This window comes from Phycodurus eques, chromosome 4 (genome assembly GCF_024500275.1).
Source record: "Phycodurus eques isolate BA_2022a chromosome 4, UOR_Pequ_1.1, whole genome shotgun sequence".
Classification (NCBI taxonomy): Eukaryota; Metazoa; Chordata; class Actinopteri; order Syngnathiformes; family Syngnathidae; genus Phycodurus; species Phycodurus eques.
The window spans coordinates 23427090-23445966 of record NC_084528.1 but is presented as its reverse complement, the minus strand read 5'-3'; the positions used below and the strand labels follow the sequence as shown (position 1 = coordinate 23445966).

General features: G+C 41.7%; 1 protein-coding gene across 3 annotated transcripts in view; it reads right to left on the bottom strand.

Annotated features, from left to right (window-relative positions):
* Positions 1 to 18278, bottom strand: part of bbs9 (Bardet-Biedl syndrome 9) — an 86627-nt gene extending 68349 nt beyond the window's left edge. For all 3 annotated transcript variants that reach the window (XM_061674720.1, XM_061674721.1, XM_061674722.1), the window contains exons 1-6: positions 18171 to 18278; positions 15407 to 15518; positions 15167 to 15323; positions 9720 to 9784; positions 9517 to 9630; positions 3988 to 4162 (exon numbers count right to left, since the gene is read on the bottom strand). In XM_061674720.1, the coding sequence (XP_061530704.1) occupies positions 3988 to 4162; positions 9517 to 9630; positions 9720 to 9784; positions 15167 to 15323; positions 15407 to 15518 (623 nt within the window). In that variant the 5' untranslated portion in view covers positions 18171 to 18278. The remainder of the gene's footprint in view (positions 1 to 3987; positions 4163 to 9516; positions 9631 to 9719; positions 9785 to 15166; positions 15324 to 15406; positions 15519 to 18170) is intronic.
* Positions 18279 to 18877: the final 599 nt, after the last annotated feature.

Below are 18877 nucleotides of genomic sequence, written 5' to 3'. Positions count from 1 at the left end.
GGAGTTGGATAGATACTTGGTAGTTGGTTGGTAGGTAAATTGGTAGCTCGATTGGGATATAAATAGAACTACACAGATAGATTAGTAGATACCTGTAGAACACAACAAATGGATGGGTTGATAGAATTAAACAGCTAGGCTGGTAGATAGACATAACTAGACAGACAGATGGGTAAGTAAACAGATAGAACAAGACATAGATGGGTAGATAGCTAATACTACATAGACAGATGGGTAGATAGACAGAGAGATGGGTATATCGGCAGAAAGATGGGTAGACGGACAGACAAACAGACAACTGGATAGATAAAACATCTGATAGATAAATGTAACTAAACAGATAGATCAATGGATTGAAAGACAGACACAAAAGGACAGGCGGTTAGATAGATAGATTGGCAAAGAAAAAAGAAAAACTACCATGGCTGTTCCTCCATGTTGTACTGAACATGGAGAACAAAGCTTATTCATACTAAATCAGCTGCGTTTGGTCATAATGTGAAGAGATCTGCATCCCGGGCATTCGCAGTAATCCATTTCGTTTGTTATTGTTTTTGCTACTAACGTCTTTTTTTCCCTTGTATGAGACTTAAGAATATCAAACTGTTACTTAAAACATTTTTGACAGTGGCAGTTGGACACTGGAACATATGAAATCGATTTACATTATTTCCTATGGGAAAATCCACTGTATCTTTTCCTTGTTTCGCCACCTGAATGTATTTTTATTCTTCCGCAGCTGCAAGTGGTCTCCGCCAGGTCTGACCGACACCCAGCCCACACATTTTATGTGGTCCCGGGGTGTCCCGCTCTATTAGCGCCAACGTCAGGGCTGTTTAATGTTATGCGTAAAGCCCAAGTGGATAAGAGAGGGGAGCCAGAGGAGCACTCACAGATGTGGACTGAGCAGTCTTCCTGGAAACGACTGATGGGAATTGTTTGCTTCAGATAGACAAGGGAGGAGATAAAATTATGTCGCATTCACTGAACTGTATCAATCAGTATTATGAAATTTAACAACCTTACATTTTCAATATAGCTTGGCCTCATTAAGTCCAGGTATAACTGGTCACCAATCAGTCACTGGGCACATGCAGTGCAGTGGGGGATATAACAATTTGTTCCCCTGCTCAATTTGTAAATTTGCTTACTTATCAAGAAATTAACAGTCTGTAATACTTATGGCTGTTTACTGGTAAATATTACAGACTTAACGGTCACAAAATGCATACAAAACATGCAATCTAAAAGTTGTGCATTTTATGGAGTGAAAAACGTACAAAGGTGCATTGAAATACAAGTGACGCAACTTCTGAGTTTTTTTAGATATGAGCCGTCATTCGGACGATTTTTTGCTTTGATTAGCGAGCGTGAACTTGAGATGCGAGCGCTCTATGGAAAAAGTCAGTTCAAAGCAAGTTGCAGTTGGACATATAGTGAACAATTCTCAAAAAAAGAGGCTTCAAGCTGTTTATTGCCAGTACCAGTTGAAGTTTACTGTCAAACTAAATACAAAAAGAGAATTACACGTTGCATATTTAAAAAACAAAACAAAACAAAAAATGTTGTTGAATGCCCCTGCTAGCTTAATGCTGACACATGATAGAAAATGAAATTGACTGGATAACAATCAGCATCAATAGTCGTGGTGTTTTAATCCTTAAAGCAACAAATATTTGATCACAAATGGTGGAGCAACACATGAAGACAGACAATATAACAATACTAACCTGCATATATTCTTTATCCTTTGTGAAGAACTGATTAATATCACTGGAGCTTACTGAGTCAGTTGTGAAACTCTTCTTTGTGTGTATATCTGTATTGTACTGCCCCCAGGTGACCAAGGTGTGCACACCAGAGGGAGCGGCACAATGTCCATTAAATTGAAGCAAAACAATGTAGCAAAAACTGTTTCATTCTTTACATTCTATTTATTATTTAACTGATATTTTCCTTGGTAAAAAATACACACTCTTTTGTTTTTTTTGGGGGGGGGGGCTGTAATGGATTAATGGTATTTCTATTCATTTAAATGGGAAAAGATGATTTGAGATACCAGTGTTTTGAGTTATAAGCATGGTCAATGAACAAATTCAATTCATATCTCAAGGTACTTGTGGAGTTGATCCCCTACAACACAGCCAGAACGTTGGCTCCCACAGATTAGCTGGTGCACATGTGGCTCCCAGCTCTGCACAATCAACCAATACCGCTGATCTCAATTGGTGCTGATCTCAAATGTGTCTAAGGCACACCTGTTCGAGGAATCAATTTCTTCCTTTCCAATCTCTAGACCACAACGGGCAAGGCTAAAGAGCTGTCAGAAGATATTAGGGACAAGATCATAGACAAGTACAAGGCAGAAAGGGTTACAAAATCAACAGCATAAGGCTCAGTGAGAAGGTGACAATGATTGACGTCATTATTTCAAAATGGAAGACATATAAAATGACCGTCAATTGCCTTCGGTTTGGAGCTTTATGCTAAATATTGCCTTGTGGAGTGAGGATGATTATGATAAAGCTAAGGGAGCAGCTTCAAAGTACACAGCAAGAACTTGTTGACTATCTGAAAGAAACTGAAGATAAAAAAATAGTTGGTAATACACTGCGTGATAATGGACTGAAATCTTGCAAAGCCTGCAAAGTGCCCCAGCTCAAAAGGCATATTTACAGCCCTGCCTTAATCTAAATGCCTCAGGGAAGAATTGGGAGACAGTGCCGTGGTGGAGTGGTTCATGAATAAGTCTTTGTAAAGTGAAAATATATGTGTTGTAAATTTGCAATTACGTTCTTATTAACAATCCTGTCAAATTTGAATGATTTAAAAAAAAAAAAAAAAAAAAAAAAATGTTTAAATCGCCAGAGGACTATCTGAAGGGAAGCTGCATTTTCAGGGTTTGGGCTAGCTAGCTCGTCAGCTAACTTCAAAAAAATGCGCTGATAGCCATTGACGTGATAGAAGGCGCTCAAATTCTTAGATACTGTAGTAGGTAGGGGCAACTACAAAGATTACAGACGAAAACAAAACAAAAAGTCTTGTCCCTTTGTGGCGTTTTAGCCATACGCAAAAACATATCAGGAAAACTGAAATAATGAAAAACATTTTCATGCTATTGCTCCACAATTGAGTACTACATAAATCTCAGTCTTTGTGCATATTTTCAGGAATTTTTTTGAAACATTTATAGTGTATTTAGAAACAAATCTATGATTTCACTTAACAGGGTCCCAAAGGTCATGGAGTGACAACATCAGTCTCCAGACCTCAACCCAGTAGAGAACTGTTGGAGGGAGCTGAAGCTTTGAGTTTCCAAGCGGCTTCAAAGAAACATGAAGGATTTAGAGAGTTTGTTAATGTGAGTGGGAATGCTTGTTTGTTTATATGTGCCCTGTGATTGACTGGCAACCAGTCCAGGGTGAGCTCAGATAGGCTCTAGCTCACCCTAATGTGACCCTATGGAGAACAATCAGTGGGACTATAGCAAATATGTAATTGATGCGCATCAATACAGGGCTTTGGCTAGCTGCAGTACACAAAATCATGTAGTGTAGCCTGATCTGGCCAACTCTATCTTTGAGTTTTACACCTGTGCACAGGTTGTTGAGCTTTTTGTGCACTCCTGTACAAGTCCTTCGTGTGTATGTGTGAGTGTTGGCACCTGTGATGAGATGCATTTGCATGTGTGTGCGCGTGTGTGTGTGTGTTTCCAACAAGATCATCTTTCATTGAGACTACAACTACACAAAATGTTTGCTTAAACTTTACACGCGCGCTGATAGTGCCAGCCAACACACACTCCATCCTGCCAAAAGACTGTCTGCACGTGTGACAACGCACAACTTGTTCACCGTGTACACTTTTAAAACGGCAACACAACGGGTTCCCGTGCGCATTTCTGCGGTTTGTCACATTTTCTTTTCCACTAGCAGGGCTTTTGTGTCGAGGTTCTACACTGAGTCGGTCGGTGTCAGTGAAACCTACTTGTAGCTCTCCAGCTGGCGGGCCGAAGACACGGTAAGGAAGCTGTCCGTCCGGGAGTTGTAGGCCAGCGGGCCGGGAAGCAGAAAGCCCGGCAGGAACCTTCCGAAGGAGTAGCTGTCCTGCTCGAAAAACATCAGCATGCCGTCCATGGACTGGATGCACAGCGAGTGGTGACCTGACCGAAAGAGGATGGGGTTTATTTGTTTATTATATATACAATACACACACACACACACACACACATATACATACATATACATACATATACACAGTTTGTATACACACATATACAGTAGATGGCATAGCCAAAAAATATTCAGAATTTAGCATCACCCATCTGTTCAAGTTCAGACAGGGGTCCATAAGACTTTCATGCGCCCTGTTATGATAGAGCTGTCCACCCGACGTGGTGTGGATCGGGGGGCTAATATTTTTCATGGGACACGACTGAGTAAGTTTCAGGGCAGGTCGTGTTGGGACCCCTAAAATACATACATGATCATCACGGTAAATGCATTCCAACAATAGCTTATCTGGGATGCAATCATTTGCATAATTAGATTTGACTTAATTCAAACTCTTCTCCAATGTTTAATACACAATGACTTGCGTGGCTTCTTGAACCTCCCACACACACACACACACAATTAAACAAATGTTGCTTCTGTTTCATTTCAACGGCAGCGGCGCTGTGCAGAGTGAGGCGTGTTTCTCACTCCGACTCAGTCTGATATCTCGATTAACACCTTAGCACATGCGCAACACACACACACACACACCCACACACACACACACACACACACACACACACGCTACCATAAAGGAGCGATGTGACCGGAGGACTATAATTAGGCCTCAATGCGCTATTAAAACTCTCACTGCCGTCAAGTAGAGGTCACAAAGACAGCCACCTACAGTGCACAATCATTCATGCACGCACGCACGTGCACACACACACACACACAGATGCAAACCATTCATCAGCAGAGATTTGGAAAGAAAAGCAACACACTCCAACACACCTCTTCTGTGTAAACAAGTGTGTTCGTGTCTGTGTGTGCATTGTGCATGCATGCATGATGAGCATGTTCAGGCGCACGTATACACGGTGAACTGGTCGCAGGTCAATGTCAGGGCACATATACGTAGACAAACAAGCATTCACAGTCACATTTTCGTCTACGCTCAATTTAGTCTTCAGTGACGGTAACATGCATGTTATTGGAGATGCGTATCCCGAGAAAACCAGCACAAATATGGGGAGAACATGCAAACTCCACACCTCAGGTCAGATTTAAACCCAGAACCTAAGAACTTTGAGGCAGCCTTGCTCACCACTAAGTCCGAAAGGTATCATGTATAACGAAAATAAAACGTATCACTAAACGCTGTGTGTTACACAGAGAATCTTGTGTGAAGAGTGCACACAATGTGGGAGTATAAAAGTCCACTACTATACCTTCTATTTCGGTTTATTAGCTTAAGACTATGTTATTCAATCCTTGACGTCCACTACAAACTGACTTATTATACACCAATAAAAGATAATAACCTCAGTTTAAAAATAGCCCGGACGAAGCAGTGGTAATGTGGTTTTGCTTTAAGGTCAAGTTAAAGCACCAGCACAAAGTGTGTGTGTCTGTGACAAAAAGACTCTCTCGTGGCTCCTTGTAAATGAACTCTGACCTCTCAGGAAGGGGGAGGAAGGGAAACTCCCCAAACTAAACAGCATGGCATTCATTCTGTCCCAGCGATTCTCAAAGTGTGGAACAGTTCAGTTGTATTTAACTTTAAGGTAAGTTAGTGTGTAATCTTTAAGAACTGATTTTTTAAAAAATATTTAATAACAATGTTTATCTTACTTTTATGTGCAATACATTTTAATTCGATCATTGTTTAGTTTTTAGTTTTTTTTTAGTTTTTATTTTCCTATATTTAAGAACAGTGTTGATGTTCAAACTACATAATGTTACAGTGGCTTACAATAATAGAAATTATCCATCCATTTTCTGGACCGCTTATCTTCATTAGGGTCGCGGGCGTGCTGGAGCCTATCCCAGCTATCTTTGGGCGAGAGGCGGGGTACAACCTGTACTGGTTGCCAGGCAATCGCAGAGCACATTTGCACTCACATGCACACCAACGGGCAATTTAGAGTCGCCAGTTAACCTGTGAATGTGAATGGTTGTATGTTCATGTTTGTCCTGCGATTGGCTGTCGACCAGTTTAGGGTGTACCTCTCGCCCAAAGATAGCTGGGATAGGCTCCGGGACGCCCGCGACCCTGAGTGAGGATAAGCGGTTTGGAAAATGAATGAATGAATAATGAAATATTCCCACATCCCAAAAACATGCATTGGTAGGTTAATTGAAAACTCTAAATTGCCTGTGGGTGTGAATGTGAGTGCGAATGGCTGTATGTTAATATATGCCCTGCGATTGGCTGACGACCAGTTCAGGGTGTACCCTGCCTCTAGCCCAGAGTCAGCTGGAATAGGCTCCAACTCACCCACGACCCTAGTGAGGATAAGCATTACGGAAAATGGATGGATAGATACATTTATCTAACACTTTTTTAGTTGATACTTAGTGTAAAAAGTTAGAGAACCATTGTTCTAACCGGCTGACAGAAAGACGGCAGAAACACAGCAATTCAGTGGCAGCCACTGTCCTCTACTGGTGGAAAATAGTTGACAGGCAAAAGATCATTATGTGTGTGTGTGCCGAAACCTGCCGCCCAGTGTGATATATTTTACACAATCACATACACACTTACACACGCATGGTTACATTCAGACTGAGACTCAATTACAGACGCACACAGACTATGAGTGAGTTACACACTCACCAAAATACACAATTGCACACTCAATCTATTCTACACGCTCACAGACAAACTATCTTTCATGAGTTCAGTCACTCTGACTGACACACATGCATGCACACACATTCAAAACACACAAAAACTCACATTTTCACGCACGCACACACAATAACACATTCACACACTAATTCACACTCACAGGCTTTCACTCAATCACACACATATAACAACACACACACCCTTGCTGAACTTACACAAACACAATAAACAAAAACATTGTCTCTCTCACACACACACAGACTTATACTCACACTCTGTCTCTCGCTCTCTGTCACCTACATATATGTCGGTACGCCCCAACAAACCCTTGAGGATTTGCATGCTGCCAGAACTAAGACTAGAGCATGCAAAATCCTCTTGGACCCTCCACATCCTGGTCACCACCTCTTCCAGGTCCTTCCCTCAGGTAGGCGCACTACAAATTTAAATATCTTGTCTACAAAGACAAGATATTTAATGTTCAAACTGATAAAACTTTATTGTTTTTAGCAAATAATCATTAACTTGGAATTTTATGGCTGCAACACATTCCACAAAAGCTGGGACAGGTGGCAAAAAAGACTGAGAAAGTTGAGGAATGCTCATCAAACACCTGTTTGACTGATGCAAAGTGGAAACGTGTTAATGTGGTCCGACGAGTCCACATTTCAAACTGTTTTTGGAAATTGTGGACATCGTGTCCTCCGGGCCAAAGAGGAAAAGAACCCTCCGGACTGTTATGGAGACAAAGTTCAAAAGCCAGCATCTGTGATGGTATGGGGCTGTGTTAGTGCCAATGGCATGGGTAACTTACACATCTGTGAAGGCACCATTAATGCTGAAAGGTACATACAGGTTTTGGAGAAACATATGCTGCCATCCAAGCAACATGGACGCCCCTCATGGACGCCCCTGCTTATTTCAGCAAGACAATGCCAAACCACATTCTGCACGTGTTACAACAGTGTGGCTTCGTAGTAAAAGAGTGCAGGTACGAGACTGGCCTGCCTGCAGTCCAGACCTGTCTCCCATTGAAAATGTGTGCCGCATTATGAAGTGTAAAATACGACAACGGAGACCCCGGACTGTGGAACAGCTGAAGCTGTACATCAAGCAAGAATTGGAAAGAATTCCACCTTCAAAGCTGCAACAATTAGTGTCCTCAGTTCCCAAACGTTTATTGAATGTTGTTAAAAGAAAATGTGATGTAACACAGTGGTAAACATGACCCTGTCCCAGCTTTTTTGGGACGTGTTGCAGTTAATCATTATTTGCTAAAAAAAAATAAAGTTTATCAGTTTTAACATTAAATATCTTGTCTTTGTAGTGTATTCAATTAAATATAGGTCGAACATTATTTGCAAATCATTGTATTCTGTTTTTATTATGTTTAACACAACGTCCCAACTTCATTGGAATTGAGGTTGTAGAACTAGCAGAGATTCCAAGAGCTTCTTCCCTCTTGCCATTCACTTATTAAACAGTTAATTTACAATTCCATTGTAACATGCTGCCAATTTTGTCTTGAGATTGTTGTTACATCTCTGTCGGGCCAATTATATATTATTCGTGCATTCACTGTAGTAATCTCGTCACATCTGTTGTTGTCCAATAATGGCCACTCATGTGCTTGAGAATTATCTGCACCATTTGCACAATTGACATTGTTCCAGATTATTGAACTGCTCGTCACCTTAAACTGCTTAAATTTCTTTAAGTCTCAGCTCCATTTTCACAATGGCCACTGTACCAGACTATTGCTAATTTCAAACTGCTCAAAATTGCTCGAGGACTCTGCATCATTTGCACTATTCTCCCCAAAAAATAAAAAATAAATATCGATATTACCACATTACTGTTAACCTTTGACTGCTCAGTGGGTCTCCGTACAATGTTTTTATGTCTCAAAGGTATTTTCTGTCAAATGGCTCTCTATTGTCGGCTCCAACTCCCGGAGACAAATTCCTGGTGTGTTTTTGACATACTTGGCAAATAAAGATGATTCTGATACACACACACACTCACACGCACACACACATTAGTGCCCACACGTTTATGTACATGTTCACACACACATATACAGAAAGACAGACACACACACACACACGTTTATGTCCATATCACTTACAACCACCCCAAACAAGGTCTTCAATTACCCTGAAATAATTCCGCAGGAACTAAATTTGGATTTCCTGCAGTAGAAACACGTGCAAGTTTCCTCCAAAGTTGAGTTCCGGGATAAAGTTCCTGAGGCGCAAAAGGCCCTCATATAAACGGAGTGAATGAGGGGTCTACCATGCCAGGCCACAGTCTGTCTGGCATATTCTACACACGCATGCATGTGTGCACATTCACTTACACACACAGAACATGCCTCAACAAAGCAGCCTTTATTTAAATAGTCTTTTTCTGCACTTTAAAGGGGATTCCCGTGTGTGTGCATGTTTTTCTTGGATTGTGACAAGTGCAGGGCTGTCCCCGACTTGGTTTTTCCAAAAAGCCTAGAGCATTAGACCGCATCATTCAAGTGTGTGTGTGTGTGTGTGTGCGTGCGTGCGTAAAAGTGTTTTGGATTGTGGCAGGGCTGTCCCCGACTTGGTTTTTCCAAAAGCCTAGAGCATGAGACACCATCATTCAAGTACATATGTACGTGCGTGCGTGTGCTACCCGTGACTCCTCCAAAGGTTCCGTATGTCATATTGCAGGCCGTCCTCTGCAGGTTGTGCTCATAGACCAGTTTGATCTGGTACTGGTCGCCGTGCTCCACGTTGCCCGCCGTGCCTAAATACACACACACACACACACACACACACACGTCAACACAAGGCCACTTAAAAAAGAAGTGACAGGGGTGAGGAGGAGAACGTTACCCAGAACAGAAAAGACGGACAGCTTCCTGGGGTGAAGGACAGCCAGGTGGAGAAGATCTGAACACCTGGTAAAACAACAACTGAATCAGAGCAAGAAAACATTTGATTTCCAATTACAGTAACTTACTGTATGTCATTTCAAGGATTGTTGTCCTATGACGGCGCAAGAACATTCTGGATTTTGAACAACAACAGGTGCTAAGGACCTACACTGAAGTGAATTGAGGAGCTTTATTTATTTATTTACAGTTGATACAGAAAGTATTCAGACCCCCTTAAAATGTTCACTCTTTATTATAATATTCTTTTTTTCCTCCTTATTAATGTACACACAGCACCCCATATTGACAGAAAAAAAAATAGAATTGTTGAAATTCTTTGCAGATTTATTAAAAAAGAAAAACTGAAATATGACACAGCCATAAGTATTCGGACCCTTTGCTCAGCATGTAGTAGAAGCACCCCTTTGAGCTAATACAGCCATGAATGATGAGGTTTATCACTTTTGGGGAATAATGCAACAAGTTTTTCACACCTGGATTTGGGGCTCCTCTGCCATTCCTCCTTGCAGATCCTCTCCAGTTATGTCAGGTTGGATGGTGAACGTTGGTGGACAGCCATTGTCAAGTCTCTCCAGAGATGCTCAATTGGGTTTCAGTCAGGGCTCTGGCTGGGCTTTTCAAGAACAGTCATGGAGTTGTTCTGAAGCCACTCCTTTGTTATTTTGGCTGTGTGCTTAGGGTCATTGTCTTGTTGGAAGGTGAACCTTCGGCCCAGTCTGAGGTCCTGAGCACAATAGAGAAGGTTTTTGTCCACGATATCCCTGTAATTAGCCGCATTCATCTTTCCTTCGATTGCAACTCGTCGTCTTGTCCCTGCAGCTGAAAAACACACCCACAGCATGATGCTGCCACCACCATGCTTCACTGTTGGGACTCTATTGGACAGGTGATGAGCAGTGCCTGGTTTTCTCCACACATACCGCTTAGAATTAAGGCCAAAATGTTCTATCTTGGTCTCATCAGACCAGAGCATCTTATTTCTCACCATCTTGGAGTCCTTCAGGTGTTTTTTAGCAAACTCCATGCGGGCTTCCATGTGTCTTGCACTGAGGAGAGGCTACCGTCGGGCCACTCTGCCATAAAGCCATGACTGGTGGAGGGTTGCAGTGATGGTTGACTTTCTAGAACTTTCTCCCATCGCCCGACTGCATCTCTGGAGCTCAGCCACAGTGATCTTTGGGTCCCTCTTGACCTCTCTCACCAAGGCTCCTCTCCCCCGATTGCTCAGTTTGGCCAGACGGCCAGCTCTAGAAAGGGTTCTGTTCTCCCCAAACATCTTATGGAGGCCACTGTGCTCTTAGGAACGTAAATTGCAGCAGAAATGTTTGTGTAACGTTGGCCAGATCTGTGCCTTGCCACAATTCTGTCTCTGAGCTCTTCAGGCAGTTCCTTTGACCTCATGATTTTCATTTGCTCTCACATGCACTGTGTGGCTTTCCTAATCAAGTCCAATCAGTATAATCAAACACAGCTGGACTTCAATAAAGGTGTAGAACCATCTCAAGGATGATCAGAAGAAATGGACAGCACCCGAGTTAAATATGAGTGTCACTGCAAAGGTTCCGAATACTTATGGTTGTGTGATATTTAAGTTTTTCTTTTTTTAATAAATCTGCAAAAATGTCAACAATTCCGTTTTTTTTTCTGGCGATATGGGGTGCTGTGTGTACATTAAGAGGGAAAAAATTAACTTAAATGATTTTAGCAAATGGCTGCAATATAACAAAGAGTGAAAACGTTAAGGGGGTCTGAATCCTTTCCTAACCCACTGTAGATAAATGTAGTGCTTTGCCACCGTTTTGTGGCATTGGGATGCCATTGAACTATTTTTAAGTGAGTTCAGGAGCTCTTTTCAGACAAATGGAGTACTGAGCTACCCTGTTGTGGCACCTGGGTGGCAAGAAAATATGTTGAAGTGAGTTGAGGGGCTTCATTTTGACAAATGTAGTGCTTTGCTGCTGTCTCTTGCCATCTTGGTGTCAATGAATTATTTTGAAGTGAGTTGAGATCTTTATTTACAGAAATGTAGTCCTTTGCACCCATTTTGGTGCCAAAGAACTATGTTGAAGTTATTTAAGGAGTGTCATTTAGACACACATATTCTGCTGAGATCCTGTGGCATCTCCATGCCAAGGAACTACTGGACAGTAATCCCTCATTTATCACAGGGGTTAGTTTCCGCCATTCCAGACCACCCTCACAACAGGTGAAATCCCCGAAGTAACGACCACATATATATATATTTTTTTGATTACTTGTACATATTTTCAAGCTGAATGAACCTCCCCAGGCTCTTATTAATCTTCCCCACACTCCTGTTAACCTCTACCATACTCTTATAAACACTTTGTATACTCCTAAACAGAATTTTCTTTAACCAATGAATTGTAGGAGATGCGGCGACACGGTGGACGACTGGTTAGAGTGTCTGCCTCAGAGTTCTGAGGACCGGGGTCCAATCCTCAGCCCCGCTTGTGTGGAGTTTGCATGTTCTCCCCGTGCCTATGTGGGTTTTCTCCGGCACTCCGGTTTCCTCCCACATCCCAAAAACGTGCATGGTAGGTTAATTGACAACTCTAAATTGTCCGTAGGAGTGAATGGTTGTTTGTTTGTATGTGCCCTGCGATTGGCTGGCAACCAGTTCAGGGTGTACCCCGCCTCCTGCCCGATGATAGCTGGGATAGGCTCCAGCACGCACGCGACCCTAGTGAGGAGAAGCGGCTCAGAAGATGGATGGATAGATGGATTGTAGCAGATGCTGCCACGACGCTACTTCTCCAGACATTACATTTGTTGATTTTATCCTGTCAGAACAAAATGTAGTCTTTAGAAAGGAGCAACCAGGGTGGAAGGGGAAGCCGATCCCAAAACTGTTCTTTCATCCTGGCAAAAAATCTCTGGTGGCCCACTGCCTTGGTCTGCCCGCCAGTATTTATACTTGCCAGCCTCGCCTCCAGACTGCCCGCCGGAGTCCCGGGAAGAATTCCGCGTTGGCAAACCACAGCTTAAATCAAAGACAAACACAACGCTGTGGGAAGGAAGGAAGGAAGGAAGGAAGGAAGGAAGGAAGGAAGGACGCAAGGCCACAGAGATTTTAAAAACTTTTTTTCCTGAGAGAAAGCTCACTTTCATTCCTGCCTAGTGGCGCCACCTGGCTGCGAGATATAAGCTAGAGGTGGGCAAATCTTTGTCTTTAAAGATCAACTTTGATTTCTAAAATGGGAAAATGGGTCAGGTCATTCATATATGAGGTAAAAAAAAAAAATTAAAAAAAATTAAAATGCGTATACTAATTTCTTTTTATAATAACATACAATAATTTCTGACATTTTATGATGTGTATATAATTATATAAAATTTTTTAAAAACTATTTAAAAAAATAAATGCGAAATTTACAAAAATCTTAAAATGTGCATGTAGAGTACATACACAAGTTTGTTTTATGAATAATATTTTTATCAGTTTTTACTTACATTATAATTTAATTGTAATTAATTCATCAATTATTTAGTACAATAAAGAAATACAAAAATGTGTAAAATATACAGTATATGTCAAATGGTTTATTTTACTATTTATTTTATTTCATTCCATTATGCACAATAGATTAACAAATTACTAAATGAGCTAAATAACAAAAAATAAATAAAATGGGCAAATGGGTCGCATTAGAGGTAAAACAAAATGTGCAAAATATTTGATTTTATTGATAAATAATAATTTAGAAGTAATTATTATTTATCAATAAAATAAAATATTTTGCATTTTATTATATATAATTATTACATTATGTCAATTAACCAATTATTTACTAAAATAAGTAAAAACATTTTTATAAATGTTAAAATATATATGTACAATGTGCAATACTTTAATATTAAAAATAGTAATTCACAAATGTTTGCAATTTTATCATGTATAATTAATTTCATTATAATTAACCATCCATCCATCCATCCATTTTCTGAGCCGCTTATCCTCACTAGGGTCGCGGGCGCGCTGGAGCCTATCCCAGCTGTCATCGGGCAGGAGGCGGGGTACACCCTGAACTGGTTGCCAGCCAATCGCAGGGCACATACAAACAGACAACCATTCGCACTCACAGTCATGCCTACGGGCAATTTAGAGTCTCCAATTAATGCATGTTTTTGGGATGTGGGAGGAAACCGGAGTGCCCGGAGAAAACCCACGCAGGCACGGGGAGAACATGCAAACTCCACACAGTCGGGGCCGGGGATTGAACCCGGGTCCTCAGAATTATTTAAAACAAAAGAAAACATGTTAAATGTAAAGTTGTAAAATTTTTACTAATATTTTATAATTTTATTATTTCCTCAATGGAATCTACAAAGCTGGCAAGGAGCCGACTGGTTAGAACATCTGCTTCACAGTTCTGGGGACCGGGGTTCAAATCCCGGCCTGCCTGTGTGGAGTTTGTATGTTCTTCCCGTGCCTGGGTGGGTTTTCTCTGGGTGGGTTTTCTCCGGGCACTCCGGTTTCCTCCCACATACAAAAACTGTATTTAAAAAGTGTACCTAAATAAATGTTTGAAAACAAACACTTCCAAAACATTATATGCAGATTCATTGTACTTCAAAGTTAAACACAACTGAACTGTACTTATCAAATGTAGTGTCCTGTAATAATAAAAAATAAACCACTGTAACACTATGCACAGTTTGCACAATTTCGCCACGGTGGCCAACTGACGCTTTGTAAAATATTTAACCATCCCTCTTCCCACATAAAAGCCACAGTAGTGGATTTAGTCCATATCACGGTAATACTGCTCAAATCACCAAGCGTAATCCTCGTTTGTGTGCTCGTGACAGGTAAATCAGGCCAAAGGTAATTTGAGTGAGATGAAGTTGATACATGTTGCTGTCATCTCATGAATGAAGGCTCAGTTTCTTTGCTCCCTCAAGCTGGCCTTCCAAAGGCTCAACACTCACACTTTTCCCCGGGGTGTTGATGTGGGTTTTTTAACATCCACACTTTTTCAGATGAAAGGGTTCAACATCTAAACTTTTCCCAAAGGGGTCACACCCATGGTAGATGTGGGTTTTTCTATATCCAAGTTTTTCTTGGAGAAAGGGTTCAACACCCGCACTTTTCGCCAAGGGGGGCACAGCCGTAGGGGAAGTTGTTTTTTCAACATCCACACCTTTCCCTGTTAAAGTGGGAGATGTGAGTGATTCAACATCCGCATTATTCCCGATGAAAACACTTTTCCTCAAGGAGGTTGCACATCCATGCTTTTCCCGATGAATGGGTTCAACACCCACATTGTTTCCACTCTTACTGCACAAAAAGCAACACACTATGCCATCAACACACTATTTTGCAGCTTTCTCTGCCTCCGTGTAATAACCAATTCTACTCACGAGACAAACTTCCCCAGCTCCACCTGGATGATGGCGTTCTGCAGATGGACTTCAAGGAGCTGCGCCTCGGCCGAGCCTTGGCCCCCCTCAGTGGGTTTGGCGGGGTGAGGGGAGAAGATCCGCAGCATGCCCATGTAGCTGCCCACCACCACCTTGTCTGCACAGGAAGACGAAGAGAAAAACTATTGATATGATGGATGTGACTACGACCTGAAACATACAATATTTCTATTACGATACCGTGTCCTGTGCCGCTGTTGTCCACATCCCCAACGCAGACGCACCCATGGTCAAACTCCTCGCCCTCTCCCAGGGCTGTCGACCACCAATCCCGTGCCTTGAACAGAGACATCTGATAGGACAGAGAAGAAGACACAGGAAGGTGAAATTTGTAGTAGTATTAGTATAGTTGCAAAAGTGTGAACATTTTCCAATCCATTTTTATGGTAAGTTAAACTGGAGTATTTAGTAAACAAATTGGAACCTTTTCATCAGAATTTATAAGAATTAAGGGTAATTTAATGGCATGGAATCAGCCATCCATTTTCTGTAACGCTTATTCTGTACAGGGCCACAGGTGATCGGTAGCCCATCCCAGTTGACTCCAAGTGAAAGGTGAACTACACCCCTCAGCTGATTTTTTTGCTTCGACTTGAGAGCAAAAATTTTATATACGAGCGTTGTATGGTGGCGGTGAACTGAACTCGACTCACTTCAAAACAAGCCGCAGTTGTGCTGTTGTGTATTTAAAACTACCTTTGCCTCAATAAATGTAACATCGTGTTGACAAAGAATGCAAATTGCCATAGACCGGCTAATGAATACCATTGTGTTGTGGCGTTATGACAATGGATATTTGAACATAAACTGCGGCTCAACACATGTAGACAAACAATGTAAAAATTCTCAGGCATTTATTCTTTATCCTTTGTGAAAAATTATTAACATTACTGCAGCTTACTGAGTCAAATGTGAAACTCTTCTTCAAGTGTGTCTCTGTGTCTGTATTATACTGTCCCCAGGTGGCCAAGCCATGCACATACAAAAAAGCAGCACAATGTCTATTAAATTAAAGCAGAACATGTGGCAAAAACTGTTTTTTTACCATCAATCCATCCATCCATTTCCTTTACCGCTTATCCTCACTCGGGTCGCGAGTGTGCTGGAGCCTATCCCAGCTATCTTCGGGCTGAAGGCGGGGTACACCCTGAACCGGTCGCCAGCCAATCGCAGGGCACGTGAAACAAAAAAACATTCACACTCACATTCACACCTACGGGCAATTTAGAGTCTCCAATCAACATATCACGCATGTTTTGGGGATGTGTGAGGAAACCGGAGCGCCCGGAGAAAACCCATCCATACACGGGGAGAACATGCAAACTCCACACAGGCAGGGCCGGGATTTGAACCCCGGTCCCCAGAATTGTGAGGCGGATGTGCTAACCAGTCATCACCGTGCCGGCTCTGCTTTTTTACATTCAATTTAATTATGTCATTACTGTATGATTTTATAAAGTACAATATTATAACACGCTGTTTTAGACAGACAACCATTCATCCCGTCACCAAAGTCAGGTGATCGCATGAAAAGCTACCATACTGAAGCCTAAATCTAAACATTTTGTCATGAGGAGACATCCATGCAAAATAATTAGCTCTCCTTGCCCACATGTGAGGGCATTACAGTACAGTAATTGCTCCATTTATTTTTCGCTACACTCGAGTGACAGCGTATGCGGAGCGACATCTCGTAACTCAAAAAATTATTCAGTTGGTGCACTCATAAATCAAGGTACTGGTATACCTGCATGGAATCTGATTGCTTCAATCAAGATTACGCTAAAACATATTTTCTTCCACTGAGTTCCCTATTAGGAGCTAAACTTCCAATTTTCAAAATTCCTGGCTCAATCACAAGTCAGTCAAATTCATCCATCCATCCATCCATTTTCTGAGCCGCTTCTCCTCACTAGGGTCGCGGGCGTGTTGGAGCCTATCCCAGCTATCGTCGGGCATGAGGCAGGTTACACCCTGATCTGGTTGCCAGCCAATCGCAGGGCACATACAAGCAAACAACCATTCACACTCACATTCACACCTACGGGCAATTTAGAGTTGTCAATTAACCTACCATGCATGTTTTTGGGATGTGCGAGGAAACCGGAGCGCCCGGAGAAAACCCACGCAGGCATGGGGAGAACATGCAAACTCCACACAGGCATTACCGGGGATTGAACCCCGGTCCTTAGAACAGTGAGGCAGATGCCCTAACCAATCGTGCACCATGCCGCCAGTCAAATTCAAGTGCCACTTAAAAAGTGTCCACTTCCTGCCACACTGACAGCCAATGGGGGAGCAGCATGACCAGCCATGTGACCAGCACAGTGGAGTAAGCCTGAGATGGCAAGCAGCTTTGTCTCCTGTCTTAGTGCTGACTGAGCAGGTGGAACAGGCAGCTAATCCAGTAAAGTGGCAAATTATACATGACACTCATGTTATAATTTAGTGCACTTTTAATTGTTTTATGTCATAAAATCTTGTTGAATGACGCTCAAAAGTTGAAAGCAGACTGCCATTATCTTACCACGCACCAACATTGTGTTATATATATGTACTAATTTATTTTTAATAAGATTAATTCAAAGGATAACAACGCTAATTTACAGTAGTTTTCCATGGACATTAAACACAAGACAATGACTTATTATCACCAATCTTTTACATTTCCTACCATACCTGGCTCAAACTGTGGTGTGGCAGCACAAAGTCCTCCCTCAACTTTGACCTGACCTGACCTGACGTGAGGATTTAAACACATTCCATGTTTAGTTGTCCGCATTTGAGCACGAAAATAAGTCACGTTAATAAGTTTGGATTCTCACGCGGAAGTTCACTGGTCAATTAGCTCGCGGCTAACGCATTAACTTTAGCTTGGCGGTCTAATTAGCTAGCCTAGCGAGTTAACCGTCAGCCCGTATTGCGGGTGGAATGGGTGTCTTACCTTTCTTCACCGACGTGTTTTACAAGCCGGAAGGTTTGTTACTCCTCGCGGTGGCAAAAAAATCACATTTGTCGCCCTCTTGAAGCCATCGTCTTGTTGTCATGGCACTGACGCTTAAACTGGAAGGAGCGTATCAGTAGTGCGCAAGAGCGGAAAAGAAATGCCTCATGGGAAATTGAGTTTTTCCTCACTCATTTGCCCGTAAATAACAAGGGATTTTAGTTTGTTAATTACGATATTACATTCATTTACCCATGACTTCATATTTTATTGCAATTTACATTAAAATGAACTACATAAGGCAATAACTCCAATGTACAATACTTGAAGTTATCACCCCCCCACAGTTTTTAAGGGTATGTGTGCCACTAGCGGCTCAATTCACGTAAGCGTGGCAGTTATGCGCATGCCGTAAAGAGATATGCCTGATGGGAAATGTAGTGTTTCCCATTTATTTGTCCTGTGTCAGGTAATAAGGGATTTAGTGAGGTAAATTACGGTCATATTAAGTTCATTTAGGAGTGGTTTCCTCTTCTTCTTTCCTATTTTGGAAAAGGTTTTTTGCAAAGTCTGTACAATACTTAAAAATAAATCACAAAAACAGTTTCCAGAAGGGAGATGCCACAGGTAGCAAGGTATTTAGCGAAACGGTCATATCTTCATTTATGAGTGATTTCTTCTTAATTTTCTTAATTATACATTCAAAT